At 28.3% G+C, this 16,444-nt stretch overlaps 1 protein-coding gene across 2 annotated transcripts in view; it reads left to right on the forward strand.

The window, feature by feature from the left end:
- The window catches only part of LOC107442386 (mRNA (2'-O-methyladenosine-N(6)-)-methyltransferase), a 46,261-nt gene extending 31,083 nt beyond the window's left edge, over positions 1-15,178 (forward strand). For both annotated transcript variants that reach the window (XM_043053337.3, XM_043053343.3), the window contains exons 12-16: positions 2,667-2,851; positions 6,776-6,869; positions 8,348-8,448; positions 10,714-10,788; positions 12,997-15,178. In XM_043053337.3, coding sequence (XP_042909271.2) covers positions 2,667-2,851; positions 6,776-6,869; positions 8,348-8,448; positions 10,714-10,788; positions 12,997-13,255 — 714 coding nt within the window. In that variant the 3' untranslated portion in view covers positions 13,256-15,178. The remainder of the gene's footprint in view (positions 1-2,666; positions 2,852-6,775; positions 6,870-8,347; positions 8,449-10,713; positions 10,789-12,996) is intronic.
- The last annotated feature ends 1,266 nt before the right edge of the window (positions 15,179-16,444 follow it).

The raw sequence follows: 16,444 nt of genomic DNA on the forward strand, positions 1-16,444 counted from the left end.
TTATTCAGTAAATTCAAGCGAAATGTTCACGAAGATTAAGGCACATTTTTTCACCATGCTTAAAGGGAATAAGGGTGTTAAAGGGAATAATTTTCACTTATTAATGTAAACTTTCATGCATTATCTTCTTGAAAATTATTTAAGTAATAATAATTATAAAAACTGGGTGCTTACAGAAAAAACAGGGAATTTTATCAATCTTGAAAGTTAGGAAATTCGACTAAAATTATCTGAAAAAGTAAGAAAAAAGATTTAGTTTGAGTTTATGGTGCCTTAAGGTCTAATATTTTTTTTAAAAAAATATTTTCACATTTAATGCTTTTGTGTCCTGTTACGAATTTTATGTATAAGAATAAGACATGTCTGAAAAATTTATAATGAAATTGAAGCTGTTAGTTAAAAAAAATCATGAAATCCAGTAAAATTATTAGTCAGAAAAAAACATGTAAATATTGAGGAATTATTTTTATCTCAGTTTTTGTGGTCGGCTTCAAAAAAAAAAAAAAAAACATTTTAAAAAAATGAATTTTTTTTTATATTTATAATTTCATTTCATTAATAGATTGAGTTCAGAACAAAAATTAAAGATAAAAATATAATCAAAATAACAGCAATTTCAAAGTAACAGTTTACCTATTAGAATTAATTAACGAGAAACGTTAAATCATGACAGACAAAAAAACAAAAACAAAAAAAAGGAAGTGACAAAATAATTGTTTTAAATAAGACTTCCTCCCAAGTTGCAGTTTAACTAGGACCAGGGTGCATAGCAATTTTAAAAGGTGTTTTTTATTTATTTTATTTTCATTTTTTAAAAGCCTTTAAAGTTGTGTATTATTGTTGTTGTTTTTTTTTTTTTTTAAATGCTTGATTTTCCCCTTTCCAAAAGAAAAATTTTTCTGTCGATTTTCACCATGACGTAAGTTTGAGTGAAAATTACGTCTAATGTATTTCTTATGGAAGACTCAGTTTTACAGCAAGATGATTGTTCTGGAAATTTCGAATTTCATAGCGATAAGACCAACATTTTGGAAGTTATTTGAGAATCGTCTAAAATTGCGTCAAAAGTTCAGTATTTTGTCGTCAAGCCTATATAAATAAGAGTGTGTACAGAGTAGAATATTAGTCTGCTTGTGTTCTGATTTATGAGCTTTCTCTAGCATGCTCGATGAACTGCTTGAAGTTTTAAAACCTGTGTTTTGTTGTATTATGCTGTTACTTGAGTAGTGATTGAGTGTTTGAAATAACTGTATTTTCTGCTAGTAAATTTTTGGAGTCTTAAGGAAGTTTCATTAATCTCCTATCGAAATGAGCCTCTGTGCCAAGCATAATATGTATGTTTGCAATCGCTTAATCTAAACTGAGTTTCTTATTTATTTATTTGTACATTATAAGCAAAATCAGTCTTGCAGAAAATCATTCTTTAAATTTTCTAATAAGCTAAACATTTTTTATTTCTTTTTCCACACAATTTTTTTTATATTCAATTTTTTTCTTCAGCTTTTGTTTTTAAATATAACTAGGAGGCTTCGCCCCCTGTTCGCTGGCGCTCGCCAACCCCCGGAACTACTTTCGCATTTCATTTCGGATTGCTTCGCAATCCGATGCTCGCTTTGCTCGCTCATTGGATACGTTCTTAACGTCTAGCTTTTGTATACTTTTTTGAACACTGAAGTTCCGAAAACTTTTCACTGTAGAAAATTCTAAACCTGTGCATTTCAATATTAATTTGAAATTGCAAACAGTTCACATATTTTTCTTAATCACTCTATTCTAAATTTCAGTTGTTGAGAAAAGTAACTGTTGTAAGTTTTGTTTTAAGGTCTTTCCCACCAGAGGGCTAAAACCATGTGTTGTAAAACAATATGAAATAGTACTGAACGCCGGATGTAAAGCATCGGCTTCGATGAAGATAATTGTGTGAGAATTTTTTCTGATAATTCGGTGAGAATTCACCCGATTAAACATATTATGCTCACTATGTGCTCTTGCGCGCCGAAGCCTATCAATTAAAACGTATTAGCATTTTATACAATATAGATTAGCCATATTATGCTCACTACGTGCTCTTGCGCGCTGAAGCCTATCAATTAAAAAGGAAAACTGTTGCCAACGCGAGAAAAGAAATATCATCGGTTTTATTGATACATACGTACGTATTAGCGTTTTATATAATACAGTACAGAACTCGTTATCCGGAAATCAGAAAACCAAAAAACCGGAACGAAATTCGATACATTTTCCCGCCATTTAAAAAAAAAAAATTTTTATTCAGAAGATTTTAGGATTTTTCTTTCTTTTTTAAAAGATGTTTACCATACCATCATTTTAGAAATAATCATTACTGTATTACTTCATCGTTTTTTTTCTTTTTAAGATTATTTCCAAATATTTTTTTTTTTTAGTTGGGTTTAACAATAAAAAAAACGGCTTTTTGTAGCGATTCAGAAAACCGGAAAAATCAGTTATCCGGAATGGCGATGGTCCCGATCATTCCGGATAATCGGTTCCCTACTGTATAGATTTTTACAATTCTTAATATTTTTGTGAATATTATTTATTGATTTAGCTTAGTGTTAAAAAAAAAAAAAACTAATTACTATCATTGATATTTTTGCACTGGTTACCTAAATTCTTTTATTTAAAATTTGGTGTCTCTTAAATAGGCATTTTCTGGTCTTGCACATAGTGATGGTCATGGAATACAGGGATCTCTACCTGTTACTGTATTTGACTGCATACACAAACAGTTTGGTGTCACCTTTGAGTGCTTTGCTTCACCTCTCAATTGCTATTTCCGACAGTATTGTTCAGCTTTTCCAGATACAGACAGTTTTTTTGGATCTCGAGGGTATGCATATTTATGATTAACTACCATCTTCTTTAAAAGGACCCCATACCAGGGGGGAAGAAATTTCAGCGCAAATTTTCTTTTACCTTCATTACTAATTTAAAATGTTGAAAAAGTGAGTTCAGACAAACCTAGAGTAAGCCACGAAGTTTCAAATACTGAAAAGAAAATTTTAAACTATATAAATTGAAATAAATTGTAAGATGATAGCTTAAGATTACGCAACGGAGAAGTTCTCTTCGAATAATTTGTTTGCATTTTAATATTTTGAAGTATTTTTCAGCAACTAAAACTTCATGACAAACTCTAGGTTTTCCTGGACTTACTTTTTTTCTTCTTTTAAATTAGTAATGAAGAAAAAAAGAATTTGCGACAAAAATTTTCTTCCGCAGTATGGTGTCCTCTTAAGTGTATTTTTAAATGATTTGTGTATGAATTGATGCATGTATTAAACATTTTTCTTACATATTTCATTAATGCTGCATATTTATATTAAGCTATAGTTTTTTATGTAAATTTTTACAGGTTTTTTTTTTTTTTAATTTGTAAATTATGCTGTGTAATATTTTTCAATGGTGTTTTTCTTCCTTAGCTTTTTAATTATTTTTTTTCTTTTTCTCCTTTTTTCAAGCTTTAAAATAAATTTAAGAGAGCTTATATCTTTTTTTTTTGTAACTATCTGGTACAAATGACCAATAACTTAAAAGATTTTGCGTAGCCACTTTCACTGGTCTGTTATTGGATTTTTTTTTCCTTTTTTGAAAAATGAAGTTTATAAATTGAATTTAAATGTAAAATTAATGCAGAGAATATGTAATATTTATAATATGATAAAAAATTTTATTTTGTGACAAAAATGCAGACCAAAACATATATCTGAAAATTAAAAAAACCAAAACAGCAAACCCTTTAATAGCTGCTTTGGCCCATGTCAAGTTTTAATTGTCCCGGACCACTGCTAATTTCAAACCTTGAATATGGCGCTAAATATTTTATCACTTGGTTTTCCTTCCTTTTGACACATTAGGATATATATTACAGGGTTCCCACCGTCCTTAAAAGTCCTTAAAAACTGCTTAATTTTTATTTTGCAAAATAAGAGCCCTTAAGGGTACTTAATTTTGGTTCAAGGTTTTTAAAAGTCCTTAATTTTTTAGCACCGCTATGGTTGATAAGAGCAATTTTTTTCCAATTTTTTAAAGCAAAGTGTCGCTCTTTTATCACTTAGAATTAGACCATGCATTGAGGGTAAAGCATTTCAGAGAGACAAAAATTAGTGTGGGTGGGGCTTCAGGTAAGGGGAACAAAGCATCTCCTTTCATTAATATATTGGTTCTTTCTTTAATATATTCTGCCTTTTGCATAAAATGATACTCTATGAGGAGAGTGAAGCATTCTAAAAGAAAAGAATAGTGTGGACAAGGGGAATACTGCTCATGGAAGAGATAGTGCTTTTTTTTTTGGTAGGGGGACAATTTTAAGGTATCTAAGTAGAAGACCCACACTAACCTTCAAAATTGACAGAATTCAAGAAATTCAGTTCTATTGGTAACGTATCTGCTCATAGGAATCGGAATTAAGTAAAACGCTAAGAAAAGAAGTATCAGAAAAAATGTTTGAACTGGAATCCATGACGAAAACTATTTTCTAAAATCTTGAAGAATTAAATAAATTTGTATAATAATATTTCAATGTGTAATAAGTAACTGTAAATTTATGGAAAGCATAAATTTTTTTAAAATTCATGATTGTACTAAAAATTAAACAAATTTATAAGAAACAGTGTTTGAAAAATCCCAACCCACCTAGGTTTTTCATCAAAAATCTGGGGTTATTGGATTTTTAATGAACACCAAGTTTTTTTTTCAAAAATACTTTAATTTTTTTATCCTGAGTAGTAAATAAGAAAACATGATTGGCTTCTAGCAAGAAAGTTAAATATTTGGTAACTATTTCTAATTTATTTTTGGAATGTAAAATTTTTTTTTAAGTTTTAGATTGTTACACTATTATTTTTATTTCTAAAGGATAAGCAGATTGTTACATACAAATTTAAATCTACTAAACTAAAAGATCTTTAGATTTTAATAATCATTTTATACAGTTAACATTGCAACTTAATGTACTGTTTTTAATTTTAGTTAAATTTTTGGCTGCTTTAAAATTCATGTTTTTCACCAGAATATTTAGTAACATTATGTAAAGTTAATTCCTAATTACAGGTATGGCTGGAAATAATTTTGTTTAAGTTCATCATAAAAGTGAATATAACACATTTGCTGGTCTAGTAGCGAGATAGAAAAACTTGTTGAAATAATTTTTTCAATGTTTTTGCCAAATTTCTTTTTACTCTTTACTCTTTTTTAATATAAGTGAAATTAAATTTTCTTTTTTAATATAAGTTTTAAATTAGTGATCTTAATTTCTGCACTTAATTTTACAATTCAATTTCAATGAAATCATTAAAAATGGAATACAGATTAGTTTCACAGGTTAACTTTTATAATATGAATGACGTTTTAACAATCTGAAAATGTTGTAAAAAAAACTCTACCTAGGTTTGCAAAAATTGTCTGGTACTTTGGCGAGCCCTGTTAATTAATACAATTATGTCAGTGATTACATTATTATAATAAAGTTGCTTATTATTATGTTTTTATTTATTGATTTTTTTTGGAAGGTAAATAATTTGCACTGTCACTGGTGGCATCCGATGATAAACAGTCATACTATTTTTAAAGGTCCTTAACTTTTCAGAAAAGTAATTAATTTTTTCAAAAAAAGTCCTTCAAAGTGCTTAATTTTTGCTTTGCTGAGAGAGTGGGAACCCTGTATTAGAAATTGTATATTAGAGCTAGGAGATATATTAGAACTGTAATAAATATATTTTTTGGTGAAAGTGAAGCAAAAAGAAAAATAAAGCTGTACATTTTTTTTATTGGTTAAAATGGAGTATTGTAACAAAATTGTGGCTGTTATTAACTGAACTGTAATGTGTTGTTACTTGCAATTGAATCTGAAAGTCTTAGACAATTTCATAGACTGAATGCGTTGTTCATTTTCAATTCATTTGTGTTTGTTAAAATAGTTTAAATACAATGTGAGGCAGTTAAAGACTAAAAACATAGTGCGTAGCGTTTTTAAAAAGTCCTTAAAGGTGCTCTTTTCATTAAGTGTTTTTAAAAAGTGCTTATTTTCCTTTTTCAAAAATGAGAATTTTTTCTTAGCCATGTCAATTTTCGCTGCATACAATGCAAAAACTTAATGTGTATTATACAATTCATTTCGGTGTGCCGTCGATCTATAATGTATGATAGCACCAATCATGTTACATGTTTAATGAAATACTTGCGAGTCCGTGTGTGCAACTCTGCTGCATTTTACAAAATATTCTCAATTTCAGGCTTCATTTTCCACCCTATGATATCAAAGCGAAAAATCTATTGATTATTTTATAATGGCTAATATAATCAAGAAAAGAGTTCTTTGTCAGAAGCTAGTTATTTTATCATGATCATATAAAGTCCTTGAAAATTATTTTGCATTTTGTTTATGTATATAGTGCTTCAAAATATTTTTTGAGTTCTTAAAAGTACTTTAAAGGTGCTTATTTTTTATTAAGAAATTTGGCTGCACACCCTGAAAAAAATAAAGTAGCTGAGCTTCGACCAACACGACAACAAAAAGAAACTTTTAGTTAATTGTAACAGACCTTTTAGAACTCAAGAGTTTTGTAACAAATTATCTGTTATAATAAATATTAATTACATTTTTAGTTTTACATTTTTTTTTAATTGTAAAGATGTGATTGTTTTAGAAATGCATTAAAAAAATAGTTTGTGTCTGATTAATGTTTGTAGGATTGAAATAATGAAACTTGATCTGAAGAGTAAACTTAGAAAGTTATGTGTTTTGTAATTTCAGGCCAATTCACAACTTTTTCCCTGTGTGTGGTTCTTTTGAAGCCAATCCACCTTACTGTGAGGAGCTTTTGGAGTCCGCTATCTTACATTTCGAGGTCAGTTAGAATATATTTAAAAAATGCAATGTTTTGTTTGTATTGCTTTATTATCACCGAATAAAAATGAAAAGCTATTTCATTTGGCAAGTCATTAGCAATTTCATTGATACAAAAGTTAGAACAGTGTTCTCCCTAACCATTTTTTGAAGGGCAGCCCGTCCTGCCTGTCCTTTGATGCACCTTATTTGCCTTTATTGTTAAAATAAGACACCATCCTATAAAAACACAGCGCCTTTTTATTCATAATCCATTAAAAAAATAATTCATCTCTTAAATAATAATTATACATTGGCAAAATTATCTGTGTTTATAGGTTTAATTCTGATTACTATTTCAAATATTTATTTTGTCAGAAATATTTTCAACAGGTTAAATTTTTATAAGTTGCTCTTTTTTTCAGGGGTATATTAATTAATGAATTTAATAGATTTTAAAATTATTTTTAAATATGTTTTTTTTTTTTTTTTAAAGAAAATGTCATTTTTTTTTCCCTTTATGATTTTCAGTTTAAATAACAGAAAAAAAGCTTTGCAAGTTATATTGAGTTATATCTTTTTTAGTTTACTTTTTTGGAAAAAAAAATTGCTCAGTGATTGTCTTTTAGCATGCCTTTAATAATTTTTAGAGACTACAAATTTTACTCTCATTTTATAATGAGTGAGAACTACTTTTTGAAATTCATGCATAAAATAGTATACGTGGGTAATTTAGAAATTGTTTAGGATCAAATTCAGTTATTGTGTTACACATTTTGATAAATTTTTACGATGTTAAGTAAATGCCATTTTCTGGGATTAAACGCCCTACCCTTTTTTATTCCTAAGAGGAACTCTGAGTCAGAATTAGTTCATAGCATTATTGGCTTACTTGGAGTTCATATTGTCATTGCTATTAATGAATGTTTATTGGCTTTTTTGTTTATGACCTAAATATTCTTAAACAATGTGGAAAAAAATCCATTCAAAATAATTTGTAAAATGCAACTTATATTTTCCAATTTAGAAAAAAATTCATAAATATAAAATTTTTGAATAAAATAAAATGGTAAGCAAACGAATAAAGTCTTAAAAAAATTCTGTTCAATATCAGCAAAATTTATACTACTTTATAGAGAAATAAATTTAAAAGGAAAACGTGTTAAAAATTTAAAATATCATTCATTATTCACGAAGAAAACAATTTTTTAAAAAAATATAAAAATTAATAAAGTGAAACCAAATATCAAGTATGCAAAAAAAAAAAAAAAAAAAAAAAATTAGCCCAGGTCATTAACATTTTGTACAGCATAGCTAATTCCAAATATCTGTACTACATTTGATTGAAAGAAAAGTGAAATCTACAATTATTTGCTTTAAATGTTAGTTTTACAGAAATTTGATTTTTATAAACTATAATTGGAAGGGAATTCTCATAGTTTATAGGTATGAAATTATGTGGAATGAGTTGTCATTAATAAAAATTACAAATTTGTTTAGAAACTTCTTTCAAGTTCTCAGGAACCTTTGTCATTTATTGTCTTTATATCTGAATGTCGTGACCCCGTGCCATCATTTCTAACAAAAATAGAAGCAAGCAGGTAAGAATTACCTATTAAACTCATATAAATTGTAATTATGAATCCAAACTGTATAACTAATGTATCTTTCCTCTATGCTTAAATGGCAAATTGCATTTTAAAATGTTTTTATTTATTTAGTAAGTAAATAATATTTGAAAAAATAAAAGAAATACCAAAAATTTACCAAAAAAAAAAGCAAACAAAAAAAATAAACACAATATTTATTTTACATATGCATATTAAACTATCTTTAAAGTATGATAGATTGAAAATGTGATTATAATATTGTTATTAATTATCAACTTTGAATTATTATTATAATATAATTATTTTAAAATGGAACAAATGATATCTAACTGTTGGAGCATGGTCAGTTAAATATGCGTTCTATGCTACTCTAATATGCTCAAAAGAAATAAAAGATGTTTGAGAAGAGACTGAATAATAATAGAAATGAAATGTTTTTATGCAAATAATGAGAAATTATTAATTTTTAGTCATGTACATGAAATGCACTATTAGAGATTGACCTATACAGTTACAGTTATAAGTAATTGCCTTGAATGAAATGTTAAAAGTTAAAATGTATTTTTTGCTATATTTTAATGAATTTTTGTTATAAATTTATAATGTAAGAAATATTTACTTAAACAATTGTTTCCCCCACCTTTTAATCCCTTCACATTTAAATATTTTATTGATTCTAATCTATGCATATCCGATTTAAACACATGTACTCTGTTTTTGGACTATAGTGAAAATTATTTATAACCAAATCTTAGAAGGACTCTTATAATTTAAATACAGTGGAACGTCGCGTATCCGGAATCGGCGGGACTTTCCGAAGTCCGGATAATCGATTTTTCCGTATAATAGACCCCCAAGGTAAACAGAGATTAAAATGATCTGAATCTAAGAAGCAGAAATTAAATAACATTATTTTTCGGGCAATAATGTTTTAGTATTAGAATGATATCTAATCAATCAAAAACAAAATATTTAAAAAAAAAATAATTATTGCTATTATAAAAATAAATATAGGAAACTAAAAAAATTTACAGTTATGAAAATATTAATTGCTCTCTCCGCCATTTTGAACTAGAACGTTTCAAGCAAGAAGGGGAAATTCCCGTCATTAATTCATTAAGGTGGGTAGGTGAAGAAGCAAAATTCATTTCCTTCTTACTTGTCATTCAAGTTGAAGGGGGGGGGGAAGTGACAAGTTCTTATTTTCTCTCCTGTCATTGGCTATCAATCAAGCATAAAGGCGTGGCATGCTGATTGGGTTCTCTTTATTTTTTCTTGTGTGACTAAAGGGGATTCCCCCTCCACTTTAACGTTTGCTGTGTTTACCCTTTCTCACAGTATTTCTTTCCCTAACACTTTATCAAAAAGGTTCCAGGAAATGCCTCTTTTACTAGCCAGCTGCACAGGAAAGAAGGGGGGAGGGGACTCAATTGTGCTCTTTTGAAAACAAATCTCCCCCCCCCCTTTCCTGCATTCCAGAGGAGGAGCTTTACTAACGGTATGGTCTTGGTAGATCTTCTGTTCTCTTTTCTGTTGATTTATGGGTTTAATGCATAGATCACTAGAAGCTAATAAAGGAAAAAACCTGTCAAAAAAAAAATTTTTTTTTTTTTTAAAGAGAGTGGGGAAGATGAAGAAATGTTTGTTTGTTTTTTTATTGTTAAAAAGTGTCCGGGGAAATTGACCCTTCCAGAAAAGGGACGTCCGGATATGGGACGTTACACTGTACAGAAAATTAAACTAAATTATCTATTTTTGGTTGTTATAAAGAGTACATCCTGTTGTTCTTCTGTAAGTTTTTCTAGTCCCTTTATCTGTGTCTTTGTCAAATTCTCACAAGAATAGACATTCTTATGTGAATAAAAAGTAATTGAGAGCAAAAATAAATTTTTTTATCATACATGGAAGATGGGATTTGTGAAGGAATCATTTTCAGAGTTGATCTTTATGATTTCTTTCTAAATTAAACCTAGAATAAAAGTGAAAAATGTTACCAAGTTTATTTTTGCAGCAGGCTACAGACAGAAAAGTTCACTGCAACTAGCATTTTCCTGCAAATTTTTTTTTCTTCTGGATAAGGTATTCTTATTTTGAAAGTAACTAAGAATGAGTTTTATCATGTTCATTACTAATTTTTGTTGTAATAACCTATTTATAAATTTGTACCGTTACATTTTGAGTTGAACTAACACCATCATTTATCACTCCATATCCCTGCCATCATCATTTTAGTCTAATTGCTTAATCAACTTTTAGGTTCAAAAGGAAGCAATTGTTAATTCCTGCATATGATCATGAATATCGTCATGGATTTCAGCATTATATCCCTAAGTAAGTTTTTAAATGTGTATAAGTAAAAGATTTTAATTCAGAGTTTCCTTAGAGAACAATATTTACTCTATTTGCATCAGTCTAAGTGGAAAGGCAGTATGAGGTGTTGGAAATATTAGGGGATGATTGTGCTCCGGAAAAAATCCGGATTTCCAGATTTTTCGCTAAAAGTGACCCGGAAGTTTCTGGAGATCGAAGGTTCAGACGTTTCAAAAAATCATTGATCACATGAGTTTCCGGAAATCAAAATTTCAAAGGCGAAACTTAAAAACACAGTTTATTTTATTTGTAAGGGAGAGCCAGATACTTCATAAGCTTGTATTCAAGATTAATATTCATTTTTTATCAGTAAATAGTTATTATAATCATAAACTCAAGAAAGAAAGAAATATTGATAAATTTTAGGTAAACTAAGAAATATTGAGAAAAAAAAAGAAACTGTGTTTGCATTTTTTTTCTAATTTTTCGATTTAAACTTTTTCTTTCTTTTTTTTTTTACTCAAGAAATTTTCCGGAATTTTAACTTGGGCTCACAATTACCCCTGAAATATAAACATGGTGCGTAGCGTCTTAAAAGAAGTGCTTAAAAGTGTTTATTTTTTATTTTGGTTTTTTAAAGCCCTTAAAGGTGCTTTTTTCATTAAGTGTTTTTTAAAAAGTGCTTAATTTTCCCCTTTTGAAAGTGAGATTTTCTTTCTTTACCGTGTCTATTTTTGTCACGTATTATGCAAAAGCGTGCTTTTCACACTGTTCTGTTCAACATTGTCACATTTCATTCATCAACCACAATCTATTTCGGCGTACCATCGATCTGTAGTGTATGAAAGCACCAATCATTTTTCAAGTTTGATGAAATACTTGGGAGTCCACATATGCGTCTGCTGAGTTGGGTTCCGTGAGATTATTGCCTTCTCATGTGCTACTCTGCTGCATTTTGCAAGATATTATCAATTTCAGGCTTCCTTTTCCACCCTCTCATATCGAACCGAAAAATCTCACGAGCATTTTATGAAGGCTTATATAATCAAGAAAAGAGTTCTTTGTCAGAAACTAGTTATTTTATCATGATCATCTAAAGTCTTTAAAAATTTTTGATATTTATCTAATGTATATAGTGCTTAAAAATGTTTTTTGAGTGCTTAAAATGTGCTTTTTTTGTTGTTGAAAGATTTGGCTACGCACCCTGGTATAGTGCCTTATTCCTTTCAATTCAGAGGTTTTGGTTGATTTTTAGATTTTATGGACTGTCAAAAAGAGTTAAAATTATTGGAGGTAGCCTCCAAAATGTAAAGACACCCATAGTCAAATGGATTGCATTTTTTTATACCTATTTTTCTGTCCCATTTTTAAGAAATAATATGTTTATCTTGTTTAAATGTATGTTATCGCTTGTCAAAATGTGACTTCTTATTTTATTTTTCAAGTGTTAAACAAAATGTGTAATAACTGTATTTTCAATTAATGTACAGAAGTACATGATAGTTGCTTGATTATCCCATGAAAACGAAGACTCTATTATTCTTTGCCAGAATGTGATACTTTCATGTTATCGATGTTTGGAAAAATATTCTTGTATATCATTCATCAACTATTCCATGCTTATACCATAGCACATTTTTAAAATATTTTAGCCTTATTGATTTCCTAGTTTTTTTCTCCTTTTTTTGTATGTAAAATATTTGCATGGATTTAACAATTTTTCTGGATTTTTAGGATTTTAGCAAAATTTTAAATATTCTATAAGTCATTATGAAGACCTGGACTTAGATGACATTTCAAAAATCAATATATTTTTTAAAATTTTAGTGTTTATTTTTTCATATTGTTCAGGGTATTTTTTACATTTTATTTTTATATACTTTTAATATTCAGTCAATTTTTTTGTATAAAAATTTTCTGATGTCTCTGCCTATTAACTTTTGTCAATAGAAATCGGTATAGGTATCTATGGATTTTTTTTCTTAGGTCTTTTGTATATTAGCATTGGCACATTTATTTTGATACAAAGGCAATAAGGGTTTTGGATTTGGGAGAAGAAGAAAAATCATTTCAAAGTGAAATTGTTGTTTGAGTAATATAAAAAATTTTTATCTTAATTTTGAAGGGCAATTTTCAATGTTATTTTTATGGTTATGAAAATGTGTGCTCTAATCATTATCATTTTTATGAATCATTACTGTTTCAAAACAATGTATGTTTATTTTCTAGATCAGAAATCTATCAGCGTTCGGTGCATGGGACTCTTGTTTTTTTCCTTCAAAACGACACTGGCTATGCACGTTGGGGCCCCACCCCTGAAAGAATAGACGCTCTGCTGGAAGCATTTAAACTGGGGAAAGACAAAGACCGGGAACAGAGTTTAAATCCTACTGCTCAGGGCCCACCCACCCCTCAGAACTCTGTTGAACCAGCAAAGAACAGTTCGACAGATTCTTCTTCAAATGCCCAAAATCATTCGGCCGTCTAAACTCACCTTTTCGTTTCTTCATAAACATATGAATTTTATATTTCTGGAAAGCGGGTGATAAAATAAATCAAAGAAATTTCTATATTAACTCTTTGGGAACAGTTCTTCATTAAGTAGAAATTGTCCTTAAATTGTTATTGATTGGCTGATTTTTAGGCCTCATTGTTAAAACTAAGAAAATTTATACTATTTATATCATTTTGTCAATTAGAGATTATTTAAATACAGGTTTAACCACCCTGAAGCATTATAGTGGTCTTTTTATTTTGATTTTATTCAAGTCTTATGAAAAACTGTTTTGTTACTCTTTGTGTGGCATTCAAATCAGTTTCTTTTATCTCTATACCATATATTTATAATTCAATCCATGTTAGTTTTGTGCTGATTTTAGTGAAAGTCGAATTAATAGTCTCATCCTTTTTGAATTATCAGTAGCTTTAGCAATATTAGTCTAAAAAAATAGTAGTAAAAAAAATTATCAATGCAAGTATTTTTTATAGTCATAAAAGACATGCATTTTATTTTAAAATTTAGTTATCTTTACAAAGAAAATTTTTTTTATTCTAATGTTTATATAGTTCGAAAAAATGTATATTATTTACTTATTAATCTTAATTTAATTAAAAATTGCATTTTTTTAAATTGTTATATGGAAAAAGATAAATTTGCACCCTTACTTTAATTTTATTTGCATAGATATATTTTTTCTAAAAGCTTTTAATATAATCTTTCAGAACTTGCTAACAATTGTGGCTAAAAATATTTTCTGCAAGATAAAATACTGCTTCCATAAATTTAATATAGAGGTGCTTGCTTTATTTTGTCTCCCCCTCTGTATGCACCCGAAACATCATGCATATTTTTAATCAATCGATGTATAAAAATGTTTTTAATGTAGATTTATGATGTATAGAAATGCTTTTATCTTTCTTTTTGTTTATATTTAATGTTGCGATTATTATGTACTTGTACACTTCATATGGGTGAGTATTCCTGCATAAATTAATTATTTTTATTTATTTATTATTTTTTTGCAATTAAGATTTACTTTTAATTGAATATTGTTAAAAATGTTCAATGTTGCAAAGTAATATTTACTCTTACACACATAATGCTCAAGCAAATGGAAATATATTGTTAAATTGAATATATTGTACATATTTTTGCATTATTCATATTTTATTATACATAGTAGTTTTCTTCAATATAAACTATAAATATTCATGCTTTTTTTTTTTTTCGTCTGGTATGTGAATTGTCAAATATTTGTAAAAATTCACTTTTTAACCCCATTTTTTTCTTAACAGCTGACTTCTAAAGTGTAATTTTGAGGATTTTTTTGTGGTTTAATGCCTTGAAACTTGTGTAATTCAGAAATTACTTTCATATTTACTGTCCAAATTTAAGCTGGAAAATATTTTTATTTTATGTATATTTTTAGTACCATTATGGTAGTTTCAAGTACCATACAGATGTCTCTATTAATAATTTTTTTTTCTTTAATACAAAGAAAGGAATCAAAAACAAACCATCCCAAAACTTCTATAAATTATGTTATCTACAGAAGAATATCTGTTTAATGCACTTTTACAAACATAGTTGCCAACGCTGATGGATTTTCCAGTAGACTAATGGATTTCAGTTTCTCCTGGTTTCATACCTGTCAAATCTCCTGTTTTCTAACAAAGATTCCTTTATTTTACTAATATCTCCTCTTTTCCTGTATATCTGTTCTCTGTATTTGTTGAAATTTTTTGAAAAAATTTGTGATTAAATATCCACTGATGGCAAAAATACTTCTCTTATTCCTCTACAGATAGTGCTATAAGCGTTCGTCTCCCATCGAAAAGACCCAGGTTTGAATCTGTGGTCGATTCGAATTTTGCACCCGCCTTGCACCAATCACAATGCTGACGTGAAATATTCTCAGTGAATCATTGGTCAGGCTAACCGTGGGAGGTTTTCCTGCATGTAACACAAATGCTAGGCAAATTTCTCCCGATACTAGATCCAGGAGTTCCCTTGTCTACTGGATTGGGTTCAAAATCACAAGGCTCAGGAGTTTAACATTAGTAGCTGTAAACTCAAAAAATTGTGTTTGCGGTCATAAAATAAAGTAATTATAAATAATGGTTTAAAAAAATCTTTATGATAAAATTCATATACATATTTTTTACTTTACTTAACGTTAGTACTTATGTTATTTCCAATTTTGAACTTCTCTTTTTTACTTACATAATTATGTATGATGTATCAAAACTTAACTTGTAGCCTAAAAAATGTTGCTAGTGAAATCTCCATTATTTAATTTTTCCAATGTTGGCAGGTATGTAGTTTTTGTACATTTTAGAATATTCTTTAAAATTGAGTGTTTCCTAAAAAAAAAAATCCCAATTGAAATTTAATTTTTTTCACAAGTGCTTGCTTGAATGTCTTAATAAGTGTTACTAATACATATTATAATAGTACATATAACTAACCTAGCCTTATTTATGATAATCCTTTTCAAGCTTTTTTTTTTTCTTCCTAAAATTTTCAGTTTATTTTTTTTTTCAGACCTACCTCCAGTTTTAAATTAATTTAAAAAAAATCTTTTTACCATCAATAATAAATTACTTCTCTATTACTATTCAAAATTATGAATTGACATAATAAAAAACATTTCAAATCAAGATCATTTTATATCGATCATAAATGGAAAATATTGATGACAACAAAAATCCCTAAAATTCCCTATATGTAAAATGTTAAGTATATTATTTTGTAAAATCTACTGGATTTTCCCCTGTGTATGTTGGCAGCTATGTATTCTCCATAAACAGTATTAACTTTGAAAGAGTAGGATATAAAAATCATATAAAGAAAATTCTGAGCAAGAATCATTGCCTGTTCAAAGGCTTCAAGAAAAATTATTTACTAACTGGCACATCTCTAATACACATGAAAATCGATAATAAAAAAAATTTCCGTTCTCAATTCTCTTGATGATTTCAGTTTTTTTAATCTGCATATAAGAAATATTTTGTATAACCTCACTTTTCTAGGGAAAGATCTTTTACAGTATTTGCTTATAATTTTATATTACATGTGTTGATTTGTGAACCAATATGGGTAGTTACAACGTGCAGAGTTATTCACAAGTTCTGGGGTTTCAAAAGGCTGTCGTAAAATAATTAAAATGAATACTCC

Source organism: Parasteatoda tepidariorum, chromosome 1, assembly GCF_982258835.1.
Source record: "Parasteatoda tepidariorum strain Cologne lab strain chromosome 1, Ptep-v5.0, whole genome shotgun sequence".
Classification (NCBI taxonomy): Eukaryota; Metazoa; Arthropoda; class Arachnida; order Araneae; family Theridiidae; genus Parasteatoda; species Parasteatoda tepidariorum.